This window comes from Salvia hispanica, chromosome 1 (genome assembly GCF_029641045.1).
Source record: "Salvia hispanica isolate PSC_SH4W2 chromosome 1, Shi_PSC_v1, whole genome shotgun sequence".
Taxonomy (NCBI): Eukaryota; Viridiplantae; Streptophyta; class Magnoliopsida; order Lamiales; family Lamiaceae; genus Salvia; species Salvia hispanica.
This window is the reverse complement of record NC_142692.1, coordinates 15,397,429-15,421,778: the sequence shown is the minus strand read 5'-3', so window position 1 is coordinate 15,421,778 and position 24,350 is coordinate 15,397,429. Positions and strand designations below refer to the sequence as shown.

At 38.7% G+C, this 24,350-nt stretch overlaps 3 protein-coding genes and 1 pseudogene across 3 annotated transcripts; 2 read left to right on the top strand and 2 right to left on the bottom strand.

Moving 5' to 3' along the window:
* Positions 1-10,850: 10,850 nt before the first annotated feature.
* Positions 10,851-12,569, top strand: LOC125220112 (putative aquaporin PIP1-4). The gene is made up of 4 exons (XM_048122248.2): positions 10,851-11,228; positions 11,527-11,822; positions 11,919-12,059; positions 12,202-12,569. Exons 1-4 carry the CDS (start codon positions 10,898-10,900, stop codon positions 12,292-12,294), a joined length of 861 nt encoding a protein of 286 aa, XP_047978205.2. The 5' UTR covers positions 10,851-10,897; the 3' UTR covers positions 12,295-12,569.
* A 573-nt stretch (positions 12,570-13,142) lies between these two features.
* LOC125224338 (26S proteasome non-ATPase regulatory subunit 7 homolog A-like) lies at positions 13,143-17,430 on the top strand. Its single transcript, XM_048127719.2, has 10 exons — positions 13,143-13,401; positions 13,952-14,044; positions 14,138-14,219; positions 15,393-15,489; positions 15,634-15,709; positions 15,883-15,941; positions 16,029-16,151; positions 16,252-16,309; positions 16,427-16,512; positions 17,041-17,430. Exons 1-10 carry the CDS (start codon positions 13,215-13,217, stop codon positions 17,110-17,112), a joined length of 933 nt encoding a protein of 310 aa, XP_047983676.1. The 5' UTR covers positions 13,143-13,214; the 3' UTR covers positions 17,113-17,430.
* Positions 17,431-18,388: 958 nt separating this feature from the next.
* On the bottom strand, positions 18,389-19,161 carry LOC125223704 (Fasciclin-like arabinogalactan family protein). The gene has a single exon (XM_048126966.2). The coding sequence runs from the start codon at positions 19,056-19,058 to the stop codon at positions 18,483-18,485; it is 576 nt and encodes a 191-aa protein (XP_047982923.2). The 5' UTR covers positions 19,059-19,161; the 3' UTR covers positions 18,389-18,482.
* A 1,065-nt stretch (positions 19,162-20,226) lies between these two features.
* Positions 20,227-21,907, bottom strand: LOC125221171 (uncharacterized; annotated as a pseudogene).
* Between the last annotated feature and the right edge of the window lie 2,443 nt (positions 21,908-24,350).

Here is a 24,350-nt window from a genome sequence, read left to right as displayed (position 1 = left end):
CTAAGGATAATTAATGAAAAACCATAACTTAAATATCTAAGCGATAATTACGAACTAAGTTTGTATATGGTCTCCATCGATTGGTCCACAACTTATGAAGCTAATTTCTGAATCTTATCGCCACCCATGCTGTGGGGACAATAATCCTAAGAAATGGCGAGTTCATATAGGTGGACTTCTCAAGTGTAAATAGTATGGACTAGAAAGTAGTTTCCAATATTATCGCCACCGATGCTGTGGGGACAATAATCCTAAGAAATTACAAGTTTCAGAAGTCCAAGCAGAATTTACGAGATGGCTGACAAACACGGATTTTGCATGTTTTTAAGGGCTAGATTTGACTCGTTTTAAATGTAAATCATGCAAATTATGTTCTTAAATTGCATATGTTATACATTTGGTATTTTTAATGTATTTGTTGATAAATGATAGAAAAAAATAGAAAAAGGTGCAAAAAGACCAAGGTGCAGCAGCCACTGTTCGAGCCCATTCTGCCAGCGAGTTTGAAGTCCAATCAGTGCTTGATTCATATCATTCTCTTTGTCTTTGAAAGAGCTTCGCGTGGACATCTTGCACGTCTCAATCGGAGTTCTGTGGAGAAAGTTATGACTATTCTACGAACATTGCGCAGTGTAGTCAAAGCTGACGGAAATTAGGCGGAAATTCAAAGAAGGAATAAATTATTGCTCAAATCTCTCCTATTAATTGAAGAATTCGAAAATAATATCTTTTATATTTCTTGGAGGATAATTTTTACCATTCCTAAACCCTTTTTCTAGCCTATAAATACCCAAACCTAATTCACAATCTCTATCTCAGAGCCGCCAATCCTCCCCCTCAACACATTCTTCCATTCCATCTTCCACATAATTCATCCATCTTCCATTGGAGCGGAGCTCTGCAGATCCAGGCAAGAGAAGAATGAAGATTGAAGATTCAACCTTGGGTTTTATCAGTTTCTTTCATTCTCGTACTTTTATTGTATTTACTACTTGTCTATGAGTAGTTAAATATTTTTTTTGTAGAAGTTTTGGTGAAGACTATTATGAACATGTTTTGATTTATTGAATTGAACTTTTTCCTAGCTCTTGTGATTGTTTTGCTTGTTCTTGTGCTTTTATTGTTCTTTTGTCTGGCCAACTTTAGAACTATGTCCGTTTAACTAGATTAATCGAGAGATAACTAGTTTTACGTGGTAAAAGGAACGAGTACAACACATATGTTTATCTACACTCGAGAGAGGGGACCCTTTGTGAGGGCTTGAGTCTTAGGAACTTAAGGAGTTAGAATCTAATCTATTAGAAGGAGACTTTGATAGTTAGAGTCTAATCTACTGGATAGGTACACTCGAGAGGGGGCTTATCTGATAATTGCGACTTTCCTAATAATCCTGGAGACACATAAAGGTAAAAGTTCTATGAGATTAATCATCACTAGGTTATATTAGTTGGATCCTAAAACTCTACATTCTTTAGCCTGTTTTGTATTATTTTATTTTATTTTATTTATTTATATTTATGTCTAGTTTATAAAACCAAAAACCAAAAATAATGTGTATCTCTAGATAGTATATGACGCTTAGTATATGATAGACAATTGCAATCTTATTCCCTGTGTTCGATATCCCGGTACTGACCTTTAGCTATACTAGATCTACCCTGTAAACTTGCAGATATTTTTAGTGCTAATAAATAGTGCATCAATGGCTTGGTCTTGTTATCAATGCATGAGCATTGTTATGGGAGTGTGTTGTAGAAACAAGATTCTGTAATGCTAAATCTGATGGTCGTGCTTAGGCAACATTTGGCGACCATGCCGTGCTGCGGTCTCTGGACTATTCGTCGGTGTTGTGACCAGTAAAAATGTTAAAATTATAATGCGTATTGACCTGTGCTTGAGGGTACAAAATTTTAATTTTACAGTTGTGAGAATTTGAAAAGTTTTATGGTTAATCTCCTCAATTTCATCACATAAGTTTATGACAAATAGTAAATATTCTGTTTTGCAGTGCAAACTAAATCGTCAACATGTCACTCAATCCTTTTTCTACAATTCTTAAAGAAAACAAACTCAAGGGCCAAAATTACATAGAATGGAAACAAAATTTGGACATCGTTCTCACGGCTGATGAGTACAAGTTTGTGCTCACTACTCCACGGCCCCCAGTGCCGGCAGCTAACGCCGCGCCGGCAGTGAGAGATGCGTATAGACTGTGGCATAAGGCGAATGAGATGGCTAAGTGTTATATGTTGGCCTCCATGTCAACAGTGCTTAGACATCAGCATGCCGCCATGGCTACTGCTGCCGATATTATGCAAAATCTCACAAATCTCTTTGGTACTCAGAATCAAACGGCTAAGTGTCAGGCCTTTCGGAGTATCATGTGCAAGACTATGAAGGAAGGCTCGTCTGTGCGGGACCATGTCCTCGAGATGATGAGCCACCTCAATCAAATTGAGGTTTTGGGAGGTGTCATTGATACCGAGTCCCAAGTTACTATCACCCTTCAAAGTCTGCCCCCTAGCTTTCAGCAGTTCAAGCTCAATTTTGAGATGAACAAGAGAAATTACACCTTGGCTGAGTTGTTGACTGAACTTCAATCGGCAGAGGATCTCATGAACCAAGCTAAGGCTCGATGGTTAGTTCGTCACATCGTTCCTCTGGCCCTAGGCCGGGCGCATGAAAGAAGAAATTGACGAACCAGGTCGCACCTAAGGAAGCTAAGGGAAAGAGAAAGAGGAGGTCGGGAAAGAAGCAAACAGGAAAGTGTTTCAGGTGTGGAGAGAAGAGGCATTGGAAGCCAGACTGCCCTAAAAAGGGCAAGGCTACAGGTATGCACTAAGCTCTAGTTGTCGAGTCATGTTTGGCTTCGACTTCATCTCATACTTGGGTTATAGACACTGGAGCTACTGATCATATTCGTTTTGATCCTGACTTAATGCAGGTGACAAGACGGCTATATGATGGAGAGATCGAAGTCCAACTGGGCGACGCTACTAAAGTGGCGGTCATTGTAGTGGGAGACGTTTATTTGCGTTTTAGTAGTGATAGATTTTTTGGTTATGAAGAATGTTTTGTTGATACCTTCTTTTAGAAGAAATTTAATTTCAGTTTCTAAATTGGTTTTTTATGGATATTTGATTTCTTTTAATGACAGTTGTGTTATTAAGAAAGATGGTTCTTATATCTGTCGTGGTATCATGGAAAACAATCTGTACACAATCATATCTACACAATTTAATAATCGCAAATTAGAACTCAATAATGCATCGAAAATTTCAAAGAAAAGAAAGGAACCTTCAAGTTCAATGAACGAAACGTACTTATGGCACCTTAGACTTAACCATGCCAACCAAATGAGGATTCAAACTCTCGTGGATCAAGACCTTCTTAAATGACTAGATACTGAATCATTTTCCACGTGTGAATCCTGCTTGGAATGCAAGATGACTAAGAGACCTTTTAGGGTGAAAGGTAATAGGTCCAAGGAAGTACTAGAACTCGTTCATACTGATGTGTGTGGACCAATGTCAACCGAGGCAAGAGGCGGCTTTCGCTATTTCATCACTTTTATTGATGATTACTCGAAAGTTGGATATGTTTATTTGATGCGCTTTAAGTCTGAAGCTTTTGACAAGTTCAAGGAGTTTAAGGCTTATGCTGAGACGCATCATGGAAAACGTATCAAAAGCCTGCGATCTGATCGCGGAGGCGAATACCACAGTGCCGAGTTTTTGTACTACTTATCGGTAGAGGGAATTGAATCCCAATTGACTGGGCCGGACACACCCCAGCAGAATGGCGTAGATGAAAGAAGGAACATGACCTTGTTAAACATGGTCCGATCGATGATGAGTTATGCACGACTGCCTATTTCGTTTTGGGGACATGCCTTGCTTTCCGCGAGCCATATTTTAGACAATTTACCGTCAAAATCTGTTCCTGCCACTCCATATGAGTTGTGGAATAGGCGCAAGCCCAATCTAGAGCATCTCGAGATATGGGGTGGTCCAGCTCATGTTTTGGAAAAGGATCCAACTAACCTGGACTCAAGGACAGAGGTATGTTTGTTTATAGGATACCCCAAAGGATCGAAAGTAGCTTATGAATTCTATAGTCTCCGAGACAAGAAAGTCATTGTGAGTACTCACGTGACATTCATAGAGGAAGACTTTGTTATGAATCATAACCCAGCAGTGAGGTGGCTCTTGAAGAGCTCACTTCAGTCACAAGTTCCATTAACCAAGAACAAGTACCTATAGTACAACCAATTCTCGAACGTCTACTTCTACACCTAATGTTGTAGTGCCGCGCCGCAGTGGGAAGGTCTCTTATGAGCCCGAAAGGTACATTGGTTTGGGAGAATCTATGGATCACTCATCGGGCAGCAATGTACTAGATCCCTGGAATTTTGCAGAGGCGCGGGCGGATGTCGATCATTGCCAATGGGTAAGTGCAATGGATTCAGAACTACAATCTATGATAGACAAAGACGTCTACGATTTATCTGTCCTACCCGAAGGCTGTACTGCCATTGAGAGTAAGTGGATATACAAACGTAAACGTGGACACAATGGACGAGTTAAAGTCTTTAAGGCAAGACTAGTGGCTAAGGGGTACACCCAAAAGGAAGGTCTCGATTATGACGAGACCTTCCCCCCGGTGGCCATGCTCAAATCGATCCGGATTCTATTGTCTATAGCAGCTTACATGGATTGGGATGTGTGGCAGATGGACGTTAAGATTGCGTTCTTGAACGGTAGTCTTGAGGAGACCATCTACACGGAACAACCCGAGGGTTATGCCGTCAAGGGCAAAGAGCACATGGTTTGGAAGCTTAAGAAGGCCATTTATGGTCTCAATCAAGCATCTAGATCATGGAATCAGTGTTTCGATCAGACTGTTCAAAAGTTTGGATTCGAAAAATGCCCTAACGAGAGCTGCGTGTACAAGAAGGTTGATAAGGGGAATGTGGTGTTCTTAGTTTTATATGTAGATGACATTCTTCTAATTGGAAACAATAAAAAGATGTTGTCATCAGTACGAACGTGGTTGTCAAACCAGTTCGAGATGAAGGATATGGGAGACACGGGACACATTCTAGGTATCAAGGTCCTACGGGACCGTGAGAAAAGGATGTTGTGCTTATCTCAAGAGCCCTACATCGACACTGTACTTAGTCGCTTTAGCATGCAAGATGCCAAGAAAGGTTTCTTACCATTTAGACATGGCATCCTTTTATCTCAAGAGATGTGTCCTAAGACAGCATCTGAGATAGCAGAGATGAGAAGGATACCATACGCTTCGGCAGTTGGTAGTCTCATGTATGCTATGCTTTGTACAAGGCCTGATATTTGCTTTGCTGTTAGCAAGAATCCGGGCCAAGGACATTGGACTGCAGTAAAGAACATACTCAAGTACCTTAAACGGACTAAGGACTATGTTCTAGTTTACAAAGCAGACGAGCTGTCCTTTGGGATATACTGATTCAGACTTTCAAGCTGATCAGGACTCGAGGAAATCTACTTCTGGTTATGTGTTTACCTTAGGAGGTGGAGCCGTAATTTGGAAGAGTGTAAAGCAGAAATGCATTGCAGACTCTACCATGGAAGCCGAATACGTGGCCGCTTCAGAGGCTGCAAAGGAGGCTGTATGGCTCAAGAACTTTCTTATGGACTTAGGTGTGGTTACGAATCTGCCCAAGAGCCTCACCATTTATTGTGACTATTCTGGTGCTGTGGCAAATTTGAAGGAACCAAGAGCTCACAAAGCGAGCTAACACATAGAGAGGAAGTATCATATCATTAGAGATATAGTGCAGAGAGGAGACATACAAGTGGTCAAGATTGGGTCAGAGAACAACATGACAGATCCCTTTACAAAGGCATTGGCGGTCAAACCGTTCGAGCGCCATGTAGAAGGAATGGGAGTTCGACTCGCTCGAGACCTCAACTCGCTTTCAGTATAAGTGGGAAAATTAGACGTAGTGCACATTTTTTTAAATACTCGAAAGCTGTTTTGAGTATAAGTGGGAGATTGTTAGAGTTTGTATACTAGAAATCACCTTTCGAGTGATTGAATACTGTTAAAACTCTTATTTTATTTTCCAAAGGAATAAACAGATTATTTTTGTCATAATGTTGTTATGTTTGACATTTAATGGATGTTTATTACATGTTTAAATGTATAAGTAACTTAACAAAGTCTAAGTCTTTGTTTTAGTAGACCGGTTGTGGGCGTCGTTCACTTTAAGGTAACATGGTCAGTTCTAAACAAAGAAAAAGAAGAATTTCACAACCTAGATAGGCTTAGACTACCTATCGTGAAAGGTTGCAATGGCAGTCCGATTATTTCTAAGCCTTACTGAAATAAGATGACGTTGGTGTGGTATAGCACTGAAAGGATCTAACAGCGAGACAGTCTTTATGCTGTCTAGTGAAAGACGAGGTCTTGTAAATTATCATTTCTTAATCAATGTACGTTAGCATTGAGCATACGGTATTGATTATGCACTACTTTGACTTACCAAATGGTGCGTATTTTTCTCAACCCAATAAGCCTGGTATATTGGGTAGTGGTGATTAATATCTAGCAGTGCTAGGATTGCTATTATGTTGAATCGTGCGCGAGGTGAGTCTCGTTTGATAACATCCTCAAGAGAAGCTTGAAATAAGGTTTTATTATTCGGAACCTAGCTAGTTGGAGTTTAATTACTCTATGAATTATAAATAAGATTCTCTTGCTGAGTCCTCTCTTGGAATAAATAAGATATTAATTAATTAAGTCCATAGCAGACAATAATTAATTAATGGATGTTTCTATCTTAAGCGCAGGAAATAAATATCAAGTAATGGAAACCCGAACTACTTATAATTTCGGATTTGGATGGGGAGTGCAATATTACTTCTGTAGTGGCTGCTCGTAATATTCTAATTATAAGCTTATATTAAATTGGGTTTAATTTAATTAGTAAAAAGCTAATTGGAGGAGCCCATATCCAAAGCCTTCCATAGATCCCTGTCTGGGCCCAATATGTGACTTATTATAAATAGGAGAATAAAGGAGACAGAAAATACACTTATTTTTTCTTCAAAAATTTCGCCCCCCTCTCTACATAGACAAGGGGCGATTTTCTCTCCTCCGAGGGAAAGGATTTCCCGTCTTCTTTATTTAAGTCCTAGTACACTGGTGAGACCATCCCACCCTGATATCGGTTTATTGTCCGGGAACCAGACAGAAGATCCGTGGTTTTGTACTAAAGATCTTCACGTGGAGAAGGCGCTAGCCATCTTCGATCCTTTGGAGAATGTTCAAGGTATAATGGCTAAACCGTAGAAAAGCATGTTTTAGGTTTCAATTAATTTAAAACATGTTTTATTTGAGTTATAAGCACGATACATGTGATAATTACGCGAATAGAATTTTTCTAAATAATCTGCTAAATAGATCAGAATTATTATGTAATTGATTTATGTGAGCGCTTCCGCTGCCAACCCCATCACCAAGATGCCCCCGAGGGGCAATACGGGTGGGCACCCGAGTAAGGCTCAATGCCATTGTTGTCCCAACTTCCGAAGGGCAGTTTCGGCAGGGGCAGCGCTCATGATGTCCGTGTCCGTACTCATGGCAGTACTGGTAACCCCAACGTCCGCACCTCGTACACTCCGGCCGAGATGGAGAACATATTTAAGGCTTACCTCCTCATCTCCGAAGATAAGGAGGTAGGCACAGACCAAACCGGGGATAGGTATTGGTACCGCGTCGTTCGCCGGTACAATGCCGATAAACCGGTTGGAATGATGGAGCGCAATGAGAGTATGGTGCGCAATGTCATCGAAAGAGCCAACGAAGAAATCCAATAGTTCCAGGGGTAGTACCTCCAGGAACAGCAGTAGGCAGGGAGCGACACGAGCGAGGTCAACATCATCACGGCCGCCATGTCGACCTACCATTCAATGCATTACAAATCATTCAAGCATCTCAACACTGACAAGAGGTGCGTCATCATCCGATCCTCCTCCAGCAAACGGTCGAGGACGATATCCCTATCCGAAGCTGGCGAGGACGAGGTGGCAAGCCAGCTCGCCGGAGCTCACTTGGGTAGCCCCCGACGCCAGCTCGAGCAGTTCCCAACGCCGGCCACAAGGAAGGAAACATGCAACGACCAGCCGCCGTCGCGCCGCGACCCTAGCTGCACCGCCGGCTCCCGCTCCCTTTGTGCCGCCTCCACCCCCACCAACTCATTCTGGGCCATTTTGTATCAAGCCATTGGCGCCGATACGTCTCGGATGACTCCCGAGCAATTTGATGCACATCATGCAATGATACGAGGTCTTCGACAATAATTGGGGATACCGCCATCGGACTAGTCTTCTTTAAATTTCCACGGATGTATTTTATAGGATTTAATTATGTAATTTTTAATTTGTAGGATTTTGATTATGTAATTTTTAATTGTTAGGATTTTAAGTATGTAATTTTTAATTTTTAGGATTTTAATTATGTAATTTTTATTTTTTTTATAATTTGTAATAGTAGTTCGGGTATTTATGCATTTTAATATTATTAAAATATTTTTATTTAAATTAAATAATAGAATGGTGGAACCCTTGAGCATGCTTTTGCAGAAGAGCATGGATATGGGTGTTGAGCTCTTGCGAAAAAAGAGCAGAGAGTAAAAATTGAATAAAAATGTGTCCGAGCACACATTTATACTTTTTAACAAGAACATTGATGGGGATGCTCTAAGTATAAGAACCAATATTAAAATATGGGAACCACATACGTGCATCACTATAAGTATAGGGTGTAAATATGTAGATCACTCTAGTAAATAAATGGAGTTGATGAATCATCCCTATTAACGTCGGAAGTAAACAAAACAAACTCAGTATATATTAGACCAAATTTCGTTGGCAAACATTTTCCAAGATGAAGTAATATAGAAAATGACATTCAACAACCAATTTTGTACTGTACTTGAGAAATTAGCTAGGGGCATTCATCAAACTAATTTTCCAGGTTATCTTTCCCACTATTTAATTATGACGGCTTACATAATACTCCCACTAATTGATCTATATTATCCTCTCATGGTCACATATAAAAAGGAACAAAACACTAATAAATAAATTTAATTATCACTTCATATAAAGTTAATTAGCAGAATAAGAAGTCAATCATTGGTTATCCATTGAGGGATGCGAGCTGGCAGCTATACATTATACATGTAATTATTAGCAGCTCATCAACGAAGGAAATGATAATTTAGCATGTGGGGCAACGAAGAATGGATATATTAGAATCATACTATTAATATAACTATAGTTTAAATAATACTGACCTAATTATATACTAATAAATTGCATTATCAGGTAGTGATTGACGTGAAACGAAGTCTTTAAAGCCAAAGCATATTCGCAATACCAGTATTCAATATACACAAAGACTGCCTATGTAGCATGCAGAATATAAAGAAAAATAATAATGAAATAAATTTGAAGATCACTCCTAATGACTACCTATGTTATAAGTGTATATAGTGGCACAACAATTTTATGTATAGTAGTAGTATTGGATTTCATTTTCCCCAGCTCTGGGAGATGTTAATCTTTTTTAGGTATTTCATGAATAATTAAACTATTTAGTGTACTAGTATATTCTAATTTTTCATCAAGGGCATCACTGCTTATACCAAATTGTGACCATACTGTGGAATTTGCGGAATTGTCTAGTCCCCACGGGCCACGCGTTGAGAAAATAGAAGATGACTAGCATTACAAAACAACTTATCTTTTAGGGATATAAAATTTGATAACCAATTGATATTTAAATTTTTTAAAATAACCATAGAATGTAAAAAAAAAGTGTTCCTACATTGAAGGCAAATTATTATACTAGATGCTTCTATTTATGTCTTCTAATTTTAGTTGCAAGACTAACAATAAAAATATTTTACTAAAGAGGTATAATTAAACGCACTAATTAATTTTTTAATAGCATTAAAAAGTATTTTTATGCCAAAACATTTATAGGAGAGTTCATGTATAAGCTGGGCGGCGCTCTCTCTCATCACCATTATTATTCAATTCCGCTCTTATCCATCACCACAAAATAAACTTATTATTCAATTCCGCTCTTATCCATCACCACAAAATAAACGTTTTAACACTTTGATGGACCTCCTTGTGCCACCTGGGTTACCCACGTCGCTTTCACTTACTCGATAAAAAATTACTCCTCCGTCTAGTAATAACAATCATATTTTTTCATTTCAATTCACGATAAATTATACTTCCATAGTCAAATCATATATTCCACTAACTCACTTTATTCATATTTTATTATAAAATTAATATAAAAAAGTGGATCTTATATTTCACTAACTTTTTCAATCCACTATTTTTTTACATTTCTTAAAATTTGTACTCACGGTAAATATGACTCCTATGGTAAGACAGAGCTAGTAATAAAATGCATATACCCAAACAAAAAAAAAATCTCTTGTATGATTGATGGTCGATTTGTTTTATAAATAATCAGATCATGTATTCTACTAACTCATTTTACTCATATTTTATTATAAAATTTATATTAAAAAGTGGATCTCATATTTCAATAACTTTTTCAATCCACTAATTTTTTACATTTCTTAAAATTTGTACTCACGCTAAATATGACTTCTATGGTAAGACGAAGCTAGTAATAAAATGCATATACCCAAACAAAAAAAACTCTTGTATGATTAATGGTCGGTTTGTTTTATAATGACAAAAACTAAAAATAAAAATAAAAATACAAGTCCCACTCCTCTCCTTCACTACTATAAAAACATACCATCACAAATTCACAACTCACAAATTCATCCACAAATCGTCACGACCAAAGAGATATAATAATGGAGAACAAGGAAGAGGATGTGAGAGTTGGCGCCAACAAGTTCCCGGAGAGGCAGCCGATTGGCACGGCGGCGCAGACTCAGGACAAGGACTACAAGGAGCCGCCGCCGGCCCCCTTGTTCGAGCCTGGTGAGATCACTTCCTGGTCCTTTTACAGAGCCGGGATCGCCGAATTCATCGCCACTTTCCTCTTCTTGTACATCAGTATCCTCACCGTCATGGGTGTTCAGAACTCCCCTTCCAAGTGTGCTTCCGTCGGGATTCAGGGCATCGCATGGGCTTTCGGTGGCATGATCTTCGCTCTCGTTTACTGCACCGCCGGAATTTCAGGTCATTTTGATAAAATTCAACTTTATTTCAGGTCATTTTGATAAAATTCAACTTTAAATGTCCACGATTAATTGTCTTACTCAGATTGGATTTTGAAAACAAAAATTAGTTAGAACTTACTTTTATATAATACAGTAATTTTTCAATAAAACGTGACTTTGAAAAGCTTGTTGAAATATAAGTTCATGTACTGAAAATAGTAAAAAGTAAATGAGATAGTTATAGGCGTACGAACTAAAAAACATTTATCCGCGAGAACAAAAAGGTTATGGATATTGAGGTGGAAATGATATTGCAGGTGGACACATCAACCCTGCGGTAACTTTCGGACTATTCCTAGCAAGGAAATTGTCGCTGACACGGGCAGTGTTCTACATGGCGATGCAATGCCTGGGGGCCATTTGCGGTGCTGGTGTGGTCAAGGGTTTTCATAAGACGCTCTACATGACCAAGGGCGGCGGTGCCAATGTAGTCAACCATGGCTACACCAAGGGCGAAGGCCTCGGAGCTGAAATAGTTGGGACTTTTGTGCTTGTCTACACCGTCTTCTCTGCCACTGATGCCAAACGGAGCGCCAGAGACTCCCATGTTCCCGTATGTACAAATTTTAATTAATTAGGAGTACTACTATATTTATCAAGTACTGTATTTAGTTAATTTATGTTTTTTTATGATGATGTTTTTTTGCAGATATTGGCTCCATTGCCAATTGGATTTGCAGTTTTCTTGGTTCACTTGGCAACCATTCCTATTACAGGAACTGGTATTAACCCTGCCAGAAGTCTTGGAGCAGCCATCATCTACAACAAAGATGCAGCTTGGGATGATCATGTAAGCTATTACTGCTTCCTGTTCCATTAATTGTCCAATTTTGCTATTTCGTCCAATTCCTATTAATTGTTCTAGTATTTCACTTTTACACAAAACTTTCTTAGATTTTTTGATGGCTCATTTTCTTATGATAAATTTGCAGTGGATTTTTTGGGTCGGACCATTCATCGGAGCGGCCCTTGCGGCTCTATATCATGTGGTGGTGATCAGAGCCATCCCATTCAAGAGCAAGTGATCTTCTTTGTCCCATAGCATGAAAGCAGTGCCTTTTGATCATTCAACTTGTTGCATTAAATTTGTTTGAAGAAACAAAATTAGGAGAGACAGAAAAAACAAGTCCATGTTGTAATTTTCCACACTTTTCTGTTTTGTTTGGTTTGCTGTATGTATTAAATCATCTGTGTTGGAGATTGCCAAGATTGTGATGGGATAAATGCTCATGTTAAAGAGAGGCTTTTGAAAATATCAAATAACACAAAAAAGAAGTGTGTAAGTTGGTTTTTGGAATTATCTGTAACATGTTTTGTTTGGCTGTCAAATGCCAAATGGTCATTGATAATAATTCACCTGCCCACCCCTACATTAAAATATTATTATATTTAATGGTTGAAAATTGAGTGTGGCTAATCACCCTATTCCCAAGAGCTAGTCCATTATAATCAACAAAGCAAAGTATGTCATTAATTCACAATATAACCAATGCTTAAATGGATATAAATTACATTGACCTCTTATAAAGAAATTTAATGTAAAATATCGGTAAATAGAAAAGTGATTGAAGTACTATTAGTAACGAATGAGACTTATCTTATTCAAGAAATAAATTTATCTAAAATAAGAGATGATTAATTGTTTAAGAAAATTTAAAATAAAAACAATAGGACTTTTAACTATGAACGAATTAAATAAGTAATTGTATAAGTTTCATAAATTGTTATAAATTGTTTTTGGGTTATACTCCTAAAATGGAAGTAAGTTATTGCGAGAAGCCTAACGATTTGAGCCCAACCCACTGAAAATCAATTCGACTTAACTTAACCCATTTAAAAATAGGAGTAAATAAATTGGCTCACTTTTTGTAATTGAATACAAATACAAAGGAAGACCGAATTCCTCTTTCGTCCCAAACCAAAACCCCAGCTCAAGAAATCTGAAATGGACGTCATAAAATCGCAGCAGATTTCCTCGCGGCCGATCGACAAGGTGGTAGTGCACCCTCTGGTGCTGCTCAGCATCGTCGATCACTACAATCGGGTGGCGCGTGACACCAGGAAGCGCGTCGTCGGCGTTCTACTTGGGAGTTCGTTCAAGGGCACGGTTGACGTCACCAACAGCTACGCCGGTCAGTTTACCCTTTTTATCATGCGTTTTATATTTCTGACTTCATTTCAATTTTTAATTTTGTATGTGAGGACTTGCTTGTAGGTTAAGAAATTAGTTTTATGGCGTGTTTGGACGTAGATTTTTTTAGGGTTTTGTGTTGGATTTAATTGGGGCTCTTGGGTTAGGTATCCTGTAAATTAAATTAGTAGGGCATTAGATCAGTTGCGAGGGTAAGGATTTTGAATGGAACTTGAAATAACATCAGATTTGGACTGGAAATACAATTCAGTTGATAATTGCTTGATGACTGGAAATCATTATTCGAAATACTCTATTTTTGACTACGGGAAGGTGTGAAAGTAAAAAGGGCGTAGACATTGTGTTGTCATTTAGTGTGTCGAAATGGAATGGAAATAGGATTATCAGAGAGATACAAAATTGTAGTTGCATTGGCTGTCCTTTCACTCACCGTGTGCTACTTATCAATTGCCAAACTGCTTATTATGTTCCCTTTTCTGTATAAATACTGCTAACAGCATCCAACTGATATATATGTATGGTATAAACAGTCCCTTTTGAAGAAGATGACAGAGACCCCAGCATCTGGTTCCTCGATCATAATTACCATGATTCAATGTTTTCCATGTTTAGAAGAATAAATGGTATGTGATATTCCAAGACTCTACATTCAGAACCTCTGATTAACACATTTTGCCTGTTCAACTCCAAGCTTATGTTTCTATTGCTTCTGTCAGCCAAGGAGCACGTTGTTGGTTGGTATAGCACTGGCCCAAAACTGAAGGAGAATGACCTAAATATTCATGGACTTTTCAGCGAGTATGATTTCTGTCCCAATTCACAATGATGTTGTTCTATTATTTATTTATCTTCATTAGTGGGATGCTTGGAAATTGATGATTCTTGTTTGTGTTTTAATAGCTCTGCTTGCAGTTAAGAATATATTAATTTCTTGTGAAATCTGAGGTGTATGTATGGTATTAGTATTGAAAGGATTGTATGATTGGTAAGTTGTCTGTCAACTGATGTTGGATCATGCACTTTATTTTACTGACTTGGTACCACTAGTCTTCAGAAACAGTACTATCGTTTCTTATGAAAATTTTGTTTCTTACTGAGAGGATATGAAATTTGTCTTTGTTTTTATCTTTTATCATATTCTTCATTCCTTAGCTGTAATTTGGTTCCTGGAAGATTTTGTTAAGAATGTGACTGTTGACTTTAGAAAATTTCACAACACATGCCGCAAATTCTTAGTTAGTTCCTAAGTGTTTTTTATTTAAAATTTTCTAGTCTTTTGAACTGTTACATTTTTCTGTTTTCCTTGTGCATTTTCATGAATCATTTTTCCTTTTCTTTTTCTCCCTCTGTCCCTGATATGGAGTGAATGGCGGAAGTAAAACAAGAACTGAAATTCAATATAAAAGAAGAACAATCCTCCGAAGAGGCCTACGGTTGATACCGTCCTAATACACTTTATTTTCCAAGATGTCTAGCTCTTCTAAAGAGGAGCTATTTATAGGACTCCTACGCATTCTAAGCTAGGAAAGTTAATTAGCATATAAATAAACAAGGAAACAAATCCTCAACATTTAAAGTAATCTTTTCATCAATCTCCACAATAATGAAAATGATCTCAAGAGATAATGTAGATCATTAGCTTGATCTCTATCAGTCCCAAAGTAGATGTCACACTTTCTTTTTAGTTTGTCCCACAAAAGATATCACATTTCTTTTTTCTTTTTTTTGAAAAAAGTGGAGGGTGTGTTTGTTACTTTGTTTAGATAAAAGTGAAAAGGGAATCCCCATCTAGCTCATGTATGCTTTCAGCTTGGTTGAGATTAAGTGTTTTTTTCCAACTTTACATCATTTTCTAGCAGTTACTGAAGTTTTAGTTTATGGGACTCTCCATCTTAGCTGGTGCTTTTCTTGTTGGCCATCAATGTTTAACATTTCTTTACACTTGATTACTTTGATCATTTCTTCTTGCAGCTATGTTTCTACTCCTGTACTGGTGATCATTGACGTTCAGCCAAAAGAGCTTGGAATACCTACAAAAGCATATTATGCTGTTGAGGAAGTTAAAGAGGTATGATGAAAATGGTGCTATGTGTCTATTGATGCATCCAGACATACCATGACAGGAATTGAAAAATGAAAACTACAAAGACACAATTTAGCATTATTCTGATTATTTGAGTAGGTTGATCTAATTGTTTGGATATTTTTGCAGAATGCCACTCAGAAAAGCCAAAAGGTCTTTGTGCATGTTCCTTCAGAAATTGCTGCCCATGAAGTTGAAGAAATTGGTATGCACCTCAACAGAAACTTGCCTTTTATTCTGTTTCTTGCTTTTGCTGTTCCATTGTCAAGCATGCTTTTTCCAACTGCCTTCCACCCTTACTCTGCCCTTGAAATTAGATATTTAGGAGGTGGTTCGATTCACCTAAAACTGCTAATGCTTTCTATTGTCGTTCGTTAGGAGTGGAACACTTGTTAAGAGATGTGAAAGACACAACTATCAGCACTCTTGCAACAGAGGTTCTTTTATTCCCTTGTATCCTTTTAGTATCCTGATTATATTTTGCTGTTTTCTTGAATAAGCATGTCTATCTCTATCATGTTCAGGTGACTGGAAAACTTGCTGCTCTGAAGGGTTTGGATGCTCGGCTGAAAGAAATTCGAAGTTATCTCGATCTGGTTATCGAAGAAAAGCTCCCTCTGAATCACGAAATCCTCTACCATCTCCAGGTACGAGTATTGCATTCTCTCTGTGTTTAATATATGAGATTTATATTTCTCTTCTCTCTTGCTAAACAATTTGTTGCCTTATCTTGAAAAATATTTGCAGGATGTATTCAACCTTCTCCCCAACCTAAATGTGTCTGAACTCGTGAAATCTTTTGCAGGTAGAACAGATGAGCGCCAGTGTTTGTTTATTGATTTCATGTTTTAATTGACAAGTTTGTTCATGACATTTTCAAGTTTTTTTCTAATGTAATATCGGATCTTTGTTTTGTTTATAGTGAAAACAAATGACATGATGTTGGTCATATATCTGTCATCTCTTATCAGAAGTGTGATTGCTCTCCACAATTTGATTAATAACAAGGTAAGGTGTTTTTCTAATGTCTTGTTTTATTATAGTAAGAGTTTTTGACCTGGTTAACAATGAGAAACAATCAGATTTGTTTGATCTTCTAAACTTTTCCTAATAAATAACACTTGTGGCTTTGATTGTTGTGCTTTTATCCATGATGCAGTAACATGCAAAGTTGAAGTATTATTGTATGTGGGAATAATTCTTCTTATCCTGAATAAACAATTTGGAGTAAGACCTATCTTGAGATGGTAGAAGTAAACTTTCTGAATTTATTTAGCGCCACACGCTTCTTTTTATGCTAATAAACATGTGTTTTTAGTAACTCGTCTACTCCTTTACGAGTTACAGTAGTCCAGTAAGTAGGACTATTATGTGTTAGGCAAATTCATTAAACTATAGTAGTAGTTTAGAAAATTCCAAGGTTACTCCACCACGCGAAAGCTTGTTATGCAATGTTCCTGAAATAGGCACAGATAGGCTTGTGGTTTGGGAATCCTTTGTTCTCTTATTGTGAGATTTTGGAAAAATTGATTGCAGATGCTTAACAAAGAACATGAAAAGGCAGAAGACTCAAAGCCAGTTGCTGTGCCTACTGCCGCGGCTAGCTGAAGATATGATCTTCCTGGGGAGTTTGCCTTTCGCATGATATTCCAAATCTTGGATAATCTACTTGGAGATCTCAGAAGCATTTTGGCAAAACTGGAATGAGAAAGCTTTCTTTCAAGTTCGAGCAAGTCATCAGTCTTCGTATTAGATTTTTGGCCGTGAATTTTGAAATCTCGAGTCATTCAGATTTGTAACAGTATTGGTATAGTGTCTCTTTCTCTTCCCCTCTATACGTATTAAGATAGTGATTATTTATTTCGTTTAGCGAACCTATAATTTTAAGTTGGACCAATGAAACAGATGGAATGTTGTGTTTTCTAACTCTCTTGCTAGTATTTTATTTAATCCTGCTTTTTAAAGGCCACAATATGCAGTTCGGACCATCTTACATATACTCCTTCCATCTCTGAAATCCATATCTGAAAAGTATAAACATTTAGTTTGGTATAAATTTAATATGGGGGCGTTCGATTTGCAAGATTATATCAAGGATTAAATTTGTAGTGTGTTTGGTTCATAAGATTCAACCTTATAACTCAATCCTAGATGGATAATTATGGGATAATTAGTTATAGCTAATCCTCTGTGACTAAAATAATCTCCTAACTCAATCCTAGATTGTATGTTTGTATTATTTTATCTTGTAAACCGAACACCATCTTAAAGTAATAGAACTAATTTCTCCGTTGCACTCTTTCTTTTTTAGTCCGTCACACAAGAATATGCACTTTCAAATTTTGAAAAGTCTTTTCTTTCTAATGAGGTGTGATTTATTCATCACTAACAGTACTTTAATTAATTTTTTTCTCTACTTCTCTCTTATTTTACCAATTTTGCATTAAAACCCATACCAAATTCAAAATGCATATTCTTTAGGATGAAGAAAGTATTAGTTTAGCACAAATTTTTATGTATAATAAAAGCTTAGTACTCCTTCCGTCCATGAATAAGAGTCTCATTTCATTCCGACATGGATTTTAAGATATGTTAAGAAAAATGGGTGGAAGAAAGTTAGTGGAATATGAGTTCCACTTGTATATATTAAATAATATGTGAGGGGAATGAATTGGTGGAATGTGAGTCTCTTTATCATTTATAGTAATAATGAATTAGGATTCCTATTCGCAAACGGACCAAAATGAGAAAATGAGACTCTTATTCGCGAACAGATATTAATGAAGAGTTTAATGTATAAGTTATTAATAAAATAATGTATAGTTGTTGCGGTTTGACTATTGTAAAATTAGAAAGTTTAATCAACTCTGTTCAAAACAAAAACTTTAACAATAGGAATACTTTGAAAAATTAAGAAAAAGAATTCGGAATTCCTTAAAATAAATATCTAACCAAACAGAAGTAAAATAAAAGTAAAACTAATCATCATCATCATCATCATCGGGTCGCACCGATTGCTGAAACTCAGCATCCATCACTACTCCATCCATCACATGCACTACAATTTCCCCAATTCTCAAATCTACCTCCTCCGAAACTACTCCATTCACCACCACGTTTCCATTCAAATCCTTGCTCACACACAAACTCAATCCAGATATCGAATCGTAGCTTTTCTCCTTCCCACGCTCCAAATCGCCGGACCAAATCCACCTCGGCACCGACGAAAACCCGAGCACCCGCGTCAGCACCGCATAGGAGTCGCTATCGTTCCGCTTCAGCCTAAGATCGCGCCGGATCGCTTCCTCCGACGGCAGGAACAGCGTGAACGCCAGATCTTCAGGTAACAACTTAATCACTGTTTCCCCAAACTCGCCGATGCTCGCGCGCTTGGAGAGATCGGTTGTTTTGGTGGAAGGAGTTGTCGATCGAGGCGTGCTTATGAGCTGGAATGCAGTGAAGATCTGTGTGATTATGAATGAAACGGTCACGATCGCGCATACGAGTTTCACTCGGTTCTTCAGCTTCGAATTCCCCAATTTTCTTCTTCTCATTTTGGCACATGGAGGTAGACAAACTGAATCAGAATTAGAATAATTATATGGAAATGGCTGGGTTAACTCGATGAGGTTCCATTGATGAAAGTCCACTACTTTTACATTGTGTTTATTTTAATGAAATTAAATAGTTTTTCAAAAAAAAAATTGTTTTTTCGAGTACACGACTAATTGACCAGAATGAAGAAAATAGGGTAAACTGCTCTAAAATTGTCAACTTTGACAATAGTTTGGAATTTCCCGTGAACTTTAAAAGTTACGTGAAAAATCATGAATTTTATCGGGGTGTGCAAATTTTCCGAATGACCCGACCTTGAAGTTTTCTGGCATAAACTTACCCTATGTGGCAGCCGGAAGCGTGACTAGGCAGCCGAAAGCATGACACGACGCCGTTTTGTGTTTGATGAAAAAAAAATAAAAATTCGCTGAGTATAGCAGCTGGTGGTGCGTCGGGGCGGCGGCAGGCCGTGGCGCTAGGTAGAACATCACCTAAAACTCCTCCGGCGCCGTTGGGAGAACATCATCATCCGAATAGCCACGATTTCACATCCTATTTTGACTTGGGGATCTTGCCTTTAAATATTTGGAGTGAGAGGTAGGGGAGGCGTGGTCAACGGTGGTTTCTGGAGGAGAGGGAGGAGCGGTCGGTGATGGATGTTGATGATGGGGGTGAAGCCAGCGAGAGGAAGGGACGGAGGGCGACGGACCGTCGCCGCTCCCACAGCGGCGGCGAAGAGGTCGAGAGTGGGAGAGATAGAGGAGAGGGAAAGAGGAAAAAAGGAGGGAAAGAAAGAGAAGAAGTGGGGGAGCAGGGGGTGCAAGGAGCGGCGGCAGGCGGTGGCGGCGGCGCTGGAGTGAGGAAGGAGAAGATCTACTTCTTTTCACTTTTACTTTTATTTTTATTTTTTTATAATTAGGATTAGGGTAAATGAAGTGGAAGAAGAACGAGAATAAACACACTCAGCATCCAAATCATCTTCCAAGTCAGCATTAATGGACACATCATCACATTGCTTAGCCGGAATACTCGACTCGGAAAATTTGCACAACCCGGTAAAATTCATGATTTTTCACGCAACTTTTAAAGTTCACGGGAAATTCCAAACTATTGTAAAAGTTGACGATTTTAGAGGCAGTTTACCCAAGAAAATACTACTAAGAGCATCTACGGTGGTGCGGATGTTCCGACGGATATCCCGACGGACTTCCCAAAAACACCTTCTGCCACATCATAAGGACCTCCCACTGCACTGCAACGTCAAAAGGACATCCCACTGCATGATGACGAACATCCCCAAGGACATCCACAATAATAAAAATTCACAAATTCACCAAATTTAACAATTTACGGAATTAAAATTTCAACACAAATACGGACGAAGAAAGTGCAATGATAATTTCATTAAATAAAAAAAATAAAAAAGTACATTAACAATACTAAACAAATTACATTATTAATATCAACGACGACCCCTCCGCGTCCATAGCTCTTCAATTATATCGTTCTGGAATCAAATATGGGATTGTCGTTGACGCATGTCGGCAAATACACGAACTCGATCGACTTCTTCATGGGGTATCCCCATACGTACATTGATGGTGGCCACGACATGGCATGGACCGGCAACATCAACATCATTGGCCAATCAGTCAGTACTAGACATTTATCTTCGACAATCATGTTGTGAACGATAATACATGCGTACATGACATCATCGATGCTGTCAATATACAACAGCCGTGATGGACCCTTTACTGCCGCCCATCGAGCCTGGAGCACACCAAATGCCCGCTACACATCCTTGCGCGCTGCCTCCTGACGACCCGCAAAATAGATCTTATTTTCGTCTGTTGCGCATTAAATCGTCTTCACAAAGACGGGCCACATAGGGTATATCCCATCCGCCAAATAATAGCCCATATTGTGCTGGTTGCCATTGGCGACGAAACTGACGGCCGAACCAACGCCCATGCATTGGTCGTTGAAAAGGGGCGACGACTAGAGGACGTTGATGTCGTTGTTCGACCATGCTACTCCAAAATAGGCATGCCAAATCCACAGCCGGTAGTCAGCCACCACTTCAAGGATCATCGTGGGATTCTTGCCATTGAAACCGGTAGTGTACACCCCTTTCCAGGCGGCATGGCAGATCTTCCACTCCCAATGCATACAATCTATGCTGCCCAACATCCCCAGAAACCCGTGCTGACTCCCGTGCATATCCATCAGAGACTGGCAATCTTCGGGGGTAGGCTTCCGATGATACCTTTCCCAGAATATCTCCCTAACGCCCTCACAAAAATACTGCAGACATTCACGGACAGTCGTCTTGCCGATGTGGAAGTACTCATCGAACATGTCGGTCGCACATCCGTATGTCAGCTGCCTGATTGCGGCAGTGTACTTCTGTATGGGCGTATGGCCGGGTTTACCAACCGCATCCTCCCTTATCCTGAAATACTCGTATCGACGCTCTAAAGCGCCCAAGATACACAGAAATAGCGGACGACGCATCGTAAAACGTCTCCGAAACATGTTCTCCCCAAATCGCGGCTCCGGAGCGAAGTAGTCCTCATTCAACCGACAGTGTGCAGTAATGTGGTGCTGGGGTACTATAGCTCGACAATGGATGGGTCGAGGTACCGCCGGCTGCTGCTGCTGCAAGGCCGCTTGTATCATGATTTATCTCCCTGGACGTAGCGGCCCGCACCTGATCTTTAATTCGCTGGCGTACGTCATCAGCACCCCCACCACTACCACCCGCACCACTACCACTACCACTAGCCATTTTGGATATACTAAAAGAAACATAGAGATAGAGAGAGAGAGAAACTCGTAAAAACATGTAGTGCGAATGAAATGAAGTTCAACGAGCCATATATAGAGAGTTTTTTTTTAAAATTAAAAACCGGGACGTCCGTCGTGGCACCGCAATGGCGGACGTCCCTACAGACGTCCTCGGAAAGCAGCGGAACTCCGATGACCGCAAGCGACGTCCGCGTCCGCCAGTCGCACGCCTAATGGGGGACGTCCCGCGTAGACATTTGGCACGCTGGTCCGACGTCCGCCAAGACGCCCGCCGCTGCAGATGCTCTAAGAATGAAGGTATTTACTACTGCGGCGTTCCCTGAAAATAATGTTTTTGAAATGGTACGAAATTTAATGTAAAACTAGAAAAGTAAGAGAGAGAGAGAGAGAGAAGTGTGTTAATAGAAAATGGGTCTTACCTTAATACACAAAAAATTTCCTAAAATATAGATGTTTTTATTTTTAGATGACGGCCAAATAGGAAAAGAATTTCAATTTTTAGGAGATGGAGGGAGTAATAAATACTCACTTCGTTCCACTATTATATATCCTATAAAATGAAAACTTTTGAAATGTGACATACTTGGATTTTATATGGTTTTAGAGGGTGGTTTTGTATGAATTTGAGCATATTTCGTCTATTATTAGGCGTGTTTATATCTACTTCTCTATTATGTTGGTATGTTGACCATTTTGTTAAGAATGTGTAGAAAAAGGTACAAAATATGTGGATGTGCAGCAGCCTTGGTTTGAGACAATATTAACTGGAGATGTTGAAATCCAATCAGCCCCTAATGCATACCAATCTCTTCGTCTTCGAAAGAGCTTCGCGTGGGTATCTCGCACGCCTCAATCGGAGTTCGGTAGAAGAAGTTATGGTTGTTATACGAACACTGCGCTGTCCATAAAATCTCACGCGGCCGGGTGAATTATTACGCTATAATTCCACCCGGCCGGGTGGCGTAATTATGCCTGCGAGATTCCAGAGAGTACCAAAGAAGTCCCACCCGGCCGGGTGAATTTCCAGTGGATTAATTCCACCCGGCCGGGTCCGTCATTTTGGCGTTTTTTAGAGCTGAAACGCAATATTTTGAAGAGAAAATAAGAAGGAAGAATTAGGTCAATTCTATTCATTCTCGACAAGCGACAAAACACACGCTCTCTTTTTGTGAAGAACTATTGGAAGAAGATTGAAGATTCAAGCTTCAATTCCTCCGCCAATTGCGATTCGCATCATGATTTCCACTGTTTTTCCTTGTTTCTATTTGTTTTCTACCATGAACATGAGTAGCTAAACATCTTTTATATAGAATTCTTGGTGAAGATGCATTGATTTATAGTTTTAATCCAATTGACTTTGTTTTTATCTTGCTCTTGCAATTGTTTGAATTATTCTTGTGCTTTTTCCTAACAATTGCTTGATCACCAATTGGGAGTGTAGGGTTTCTTAGAATAATCGGGAGATGAAATATTTAACCTTGAAAGAAGAATTATTCACACCTTAATTCAATAAAACTCGGGAGAGTTGAGGTTTTGAGTGAGATCTTTAATCTAATCGAACTATTAGGAGTTAGGTCTAAGAATTAGAAGGGAACTTCAATTATTACACCTAATCTACGGATTTCTCACCTCGGGAGGGGGTTTAATCTATATTTGTGATGATTTTAACAATTCTGGAGACTTTAAATGGTAAATCGGTTTCAATTGGGTTAGGCTATGAGTTGTGCATCGGATCCTTGAATTCTGCATATTTCTCTATCATTTTTACAACTTGCTTCTTTATTCTCTTGTTTAAGTGTTTATTTTAATCTCTGAATTTATATGTTTTTCGTAGTTGTTAGAAAAAAACCCAAAACTCTTAATCGTCTGGATAGTAGTTGAAATTTGTTCGTGGTACTTAGGTTTACACTTAATTGTCTATGTGGGATACGATATACTCTTGCTTGCTGTTTGCTACGATAACCCCGTACACTTGCGGGTATTATTTGGGTAAAATAAAGCTGGGTCAAAATGACACGGATTTTAATTACGAAAGTGATAAAAATTAGTGGAAAATAGGCCATACGTCAATAAAAATAAAGAAATTTTCTAAAATAGAAAGTTTCTAATTTTAGGGAACGAACCAAAATAAAGAAGCTTCTATTTTTAGGAGACGTGGGGAGTACATACAATTTAAATTCCACGGTGATTTTTTTTAGCCTGAATATATAACAATGATATATATAGCCTATATTTATTAATGTTTTTAAGTAATCCCTCCGTCCCACTCAAGATGACCACATTTTTTAGTAGTACGCGATTTTAAGAAGTGTTGTTAAGAGCATCCACATCCATGCTCTTGCCAAGAGCACAGATATGGGCCCGCACCCACCTTTATTCATTTTTAATTCTTTGCTCTTTCGCAAGAGCACAACACCCACATCCATGCTTTTCCGCAAGAGCATGCTCAAGGGTCCCACTATTCTATTATTCAATTTAAA

Coding starts and splice junctions, on each gene's coding strand:
- LOC125223704 (XM_048126966.2), bottom strand. CDS start 19,058: ATGAGAAGAAGAAAATTGGGGAATTCGAAGCTGAAGAACCGAGTGAAA.
- LOC125224338 (XM_048127719.2), top strand. CDS start 13,215: ATGGACGTCATAAAATCGCAGCAGATTTCCTCGCGGCCGATCGACAAG. Junction 13,402..13,951: donor CGTCACCAACAGCTACGCCG/GTCAGTTTACCC, acceptor TGGTATAAACAG/TCCCTTTTGAAGAAGATGAC. Junction 15,942..16,028: donor TCAGCACTCTTGCAACAGAG/GTTCTTTTATTC, acceptor TATCATGTTCAG/GTGACTGGAAAACTTGCTGC.
- LOC125220112 (XM_048122248.2), top strand. CDS start 10,898: ATGGAGAACAAGGAAGAGGATGTGAGAGTTGGCGCCAACAAGTTCCCG. Junction 11,823..11,918: donor CCAGAGACTCCCATGTTCCC/GTATGTACAAAT, acceptor GTTTTTTTGCAG/ATATTGGCTCCATTGCCAAT. Junction 12,060..12,201: donor ATGCAGCTTGGGATGATCAT/GTAAGCTATTAC, acceptor ATAAATTTGCAG/TGGATTTTTTGGGTCGGACC.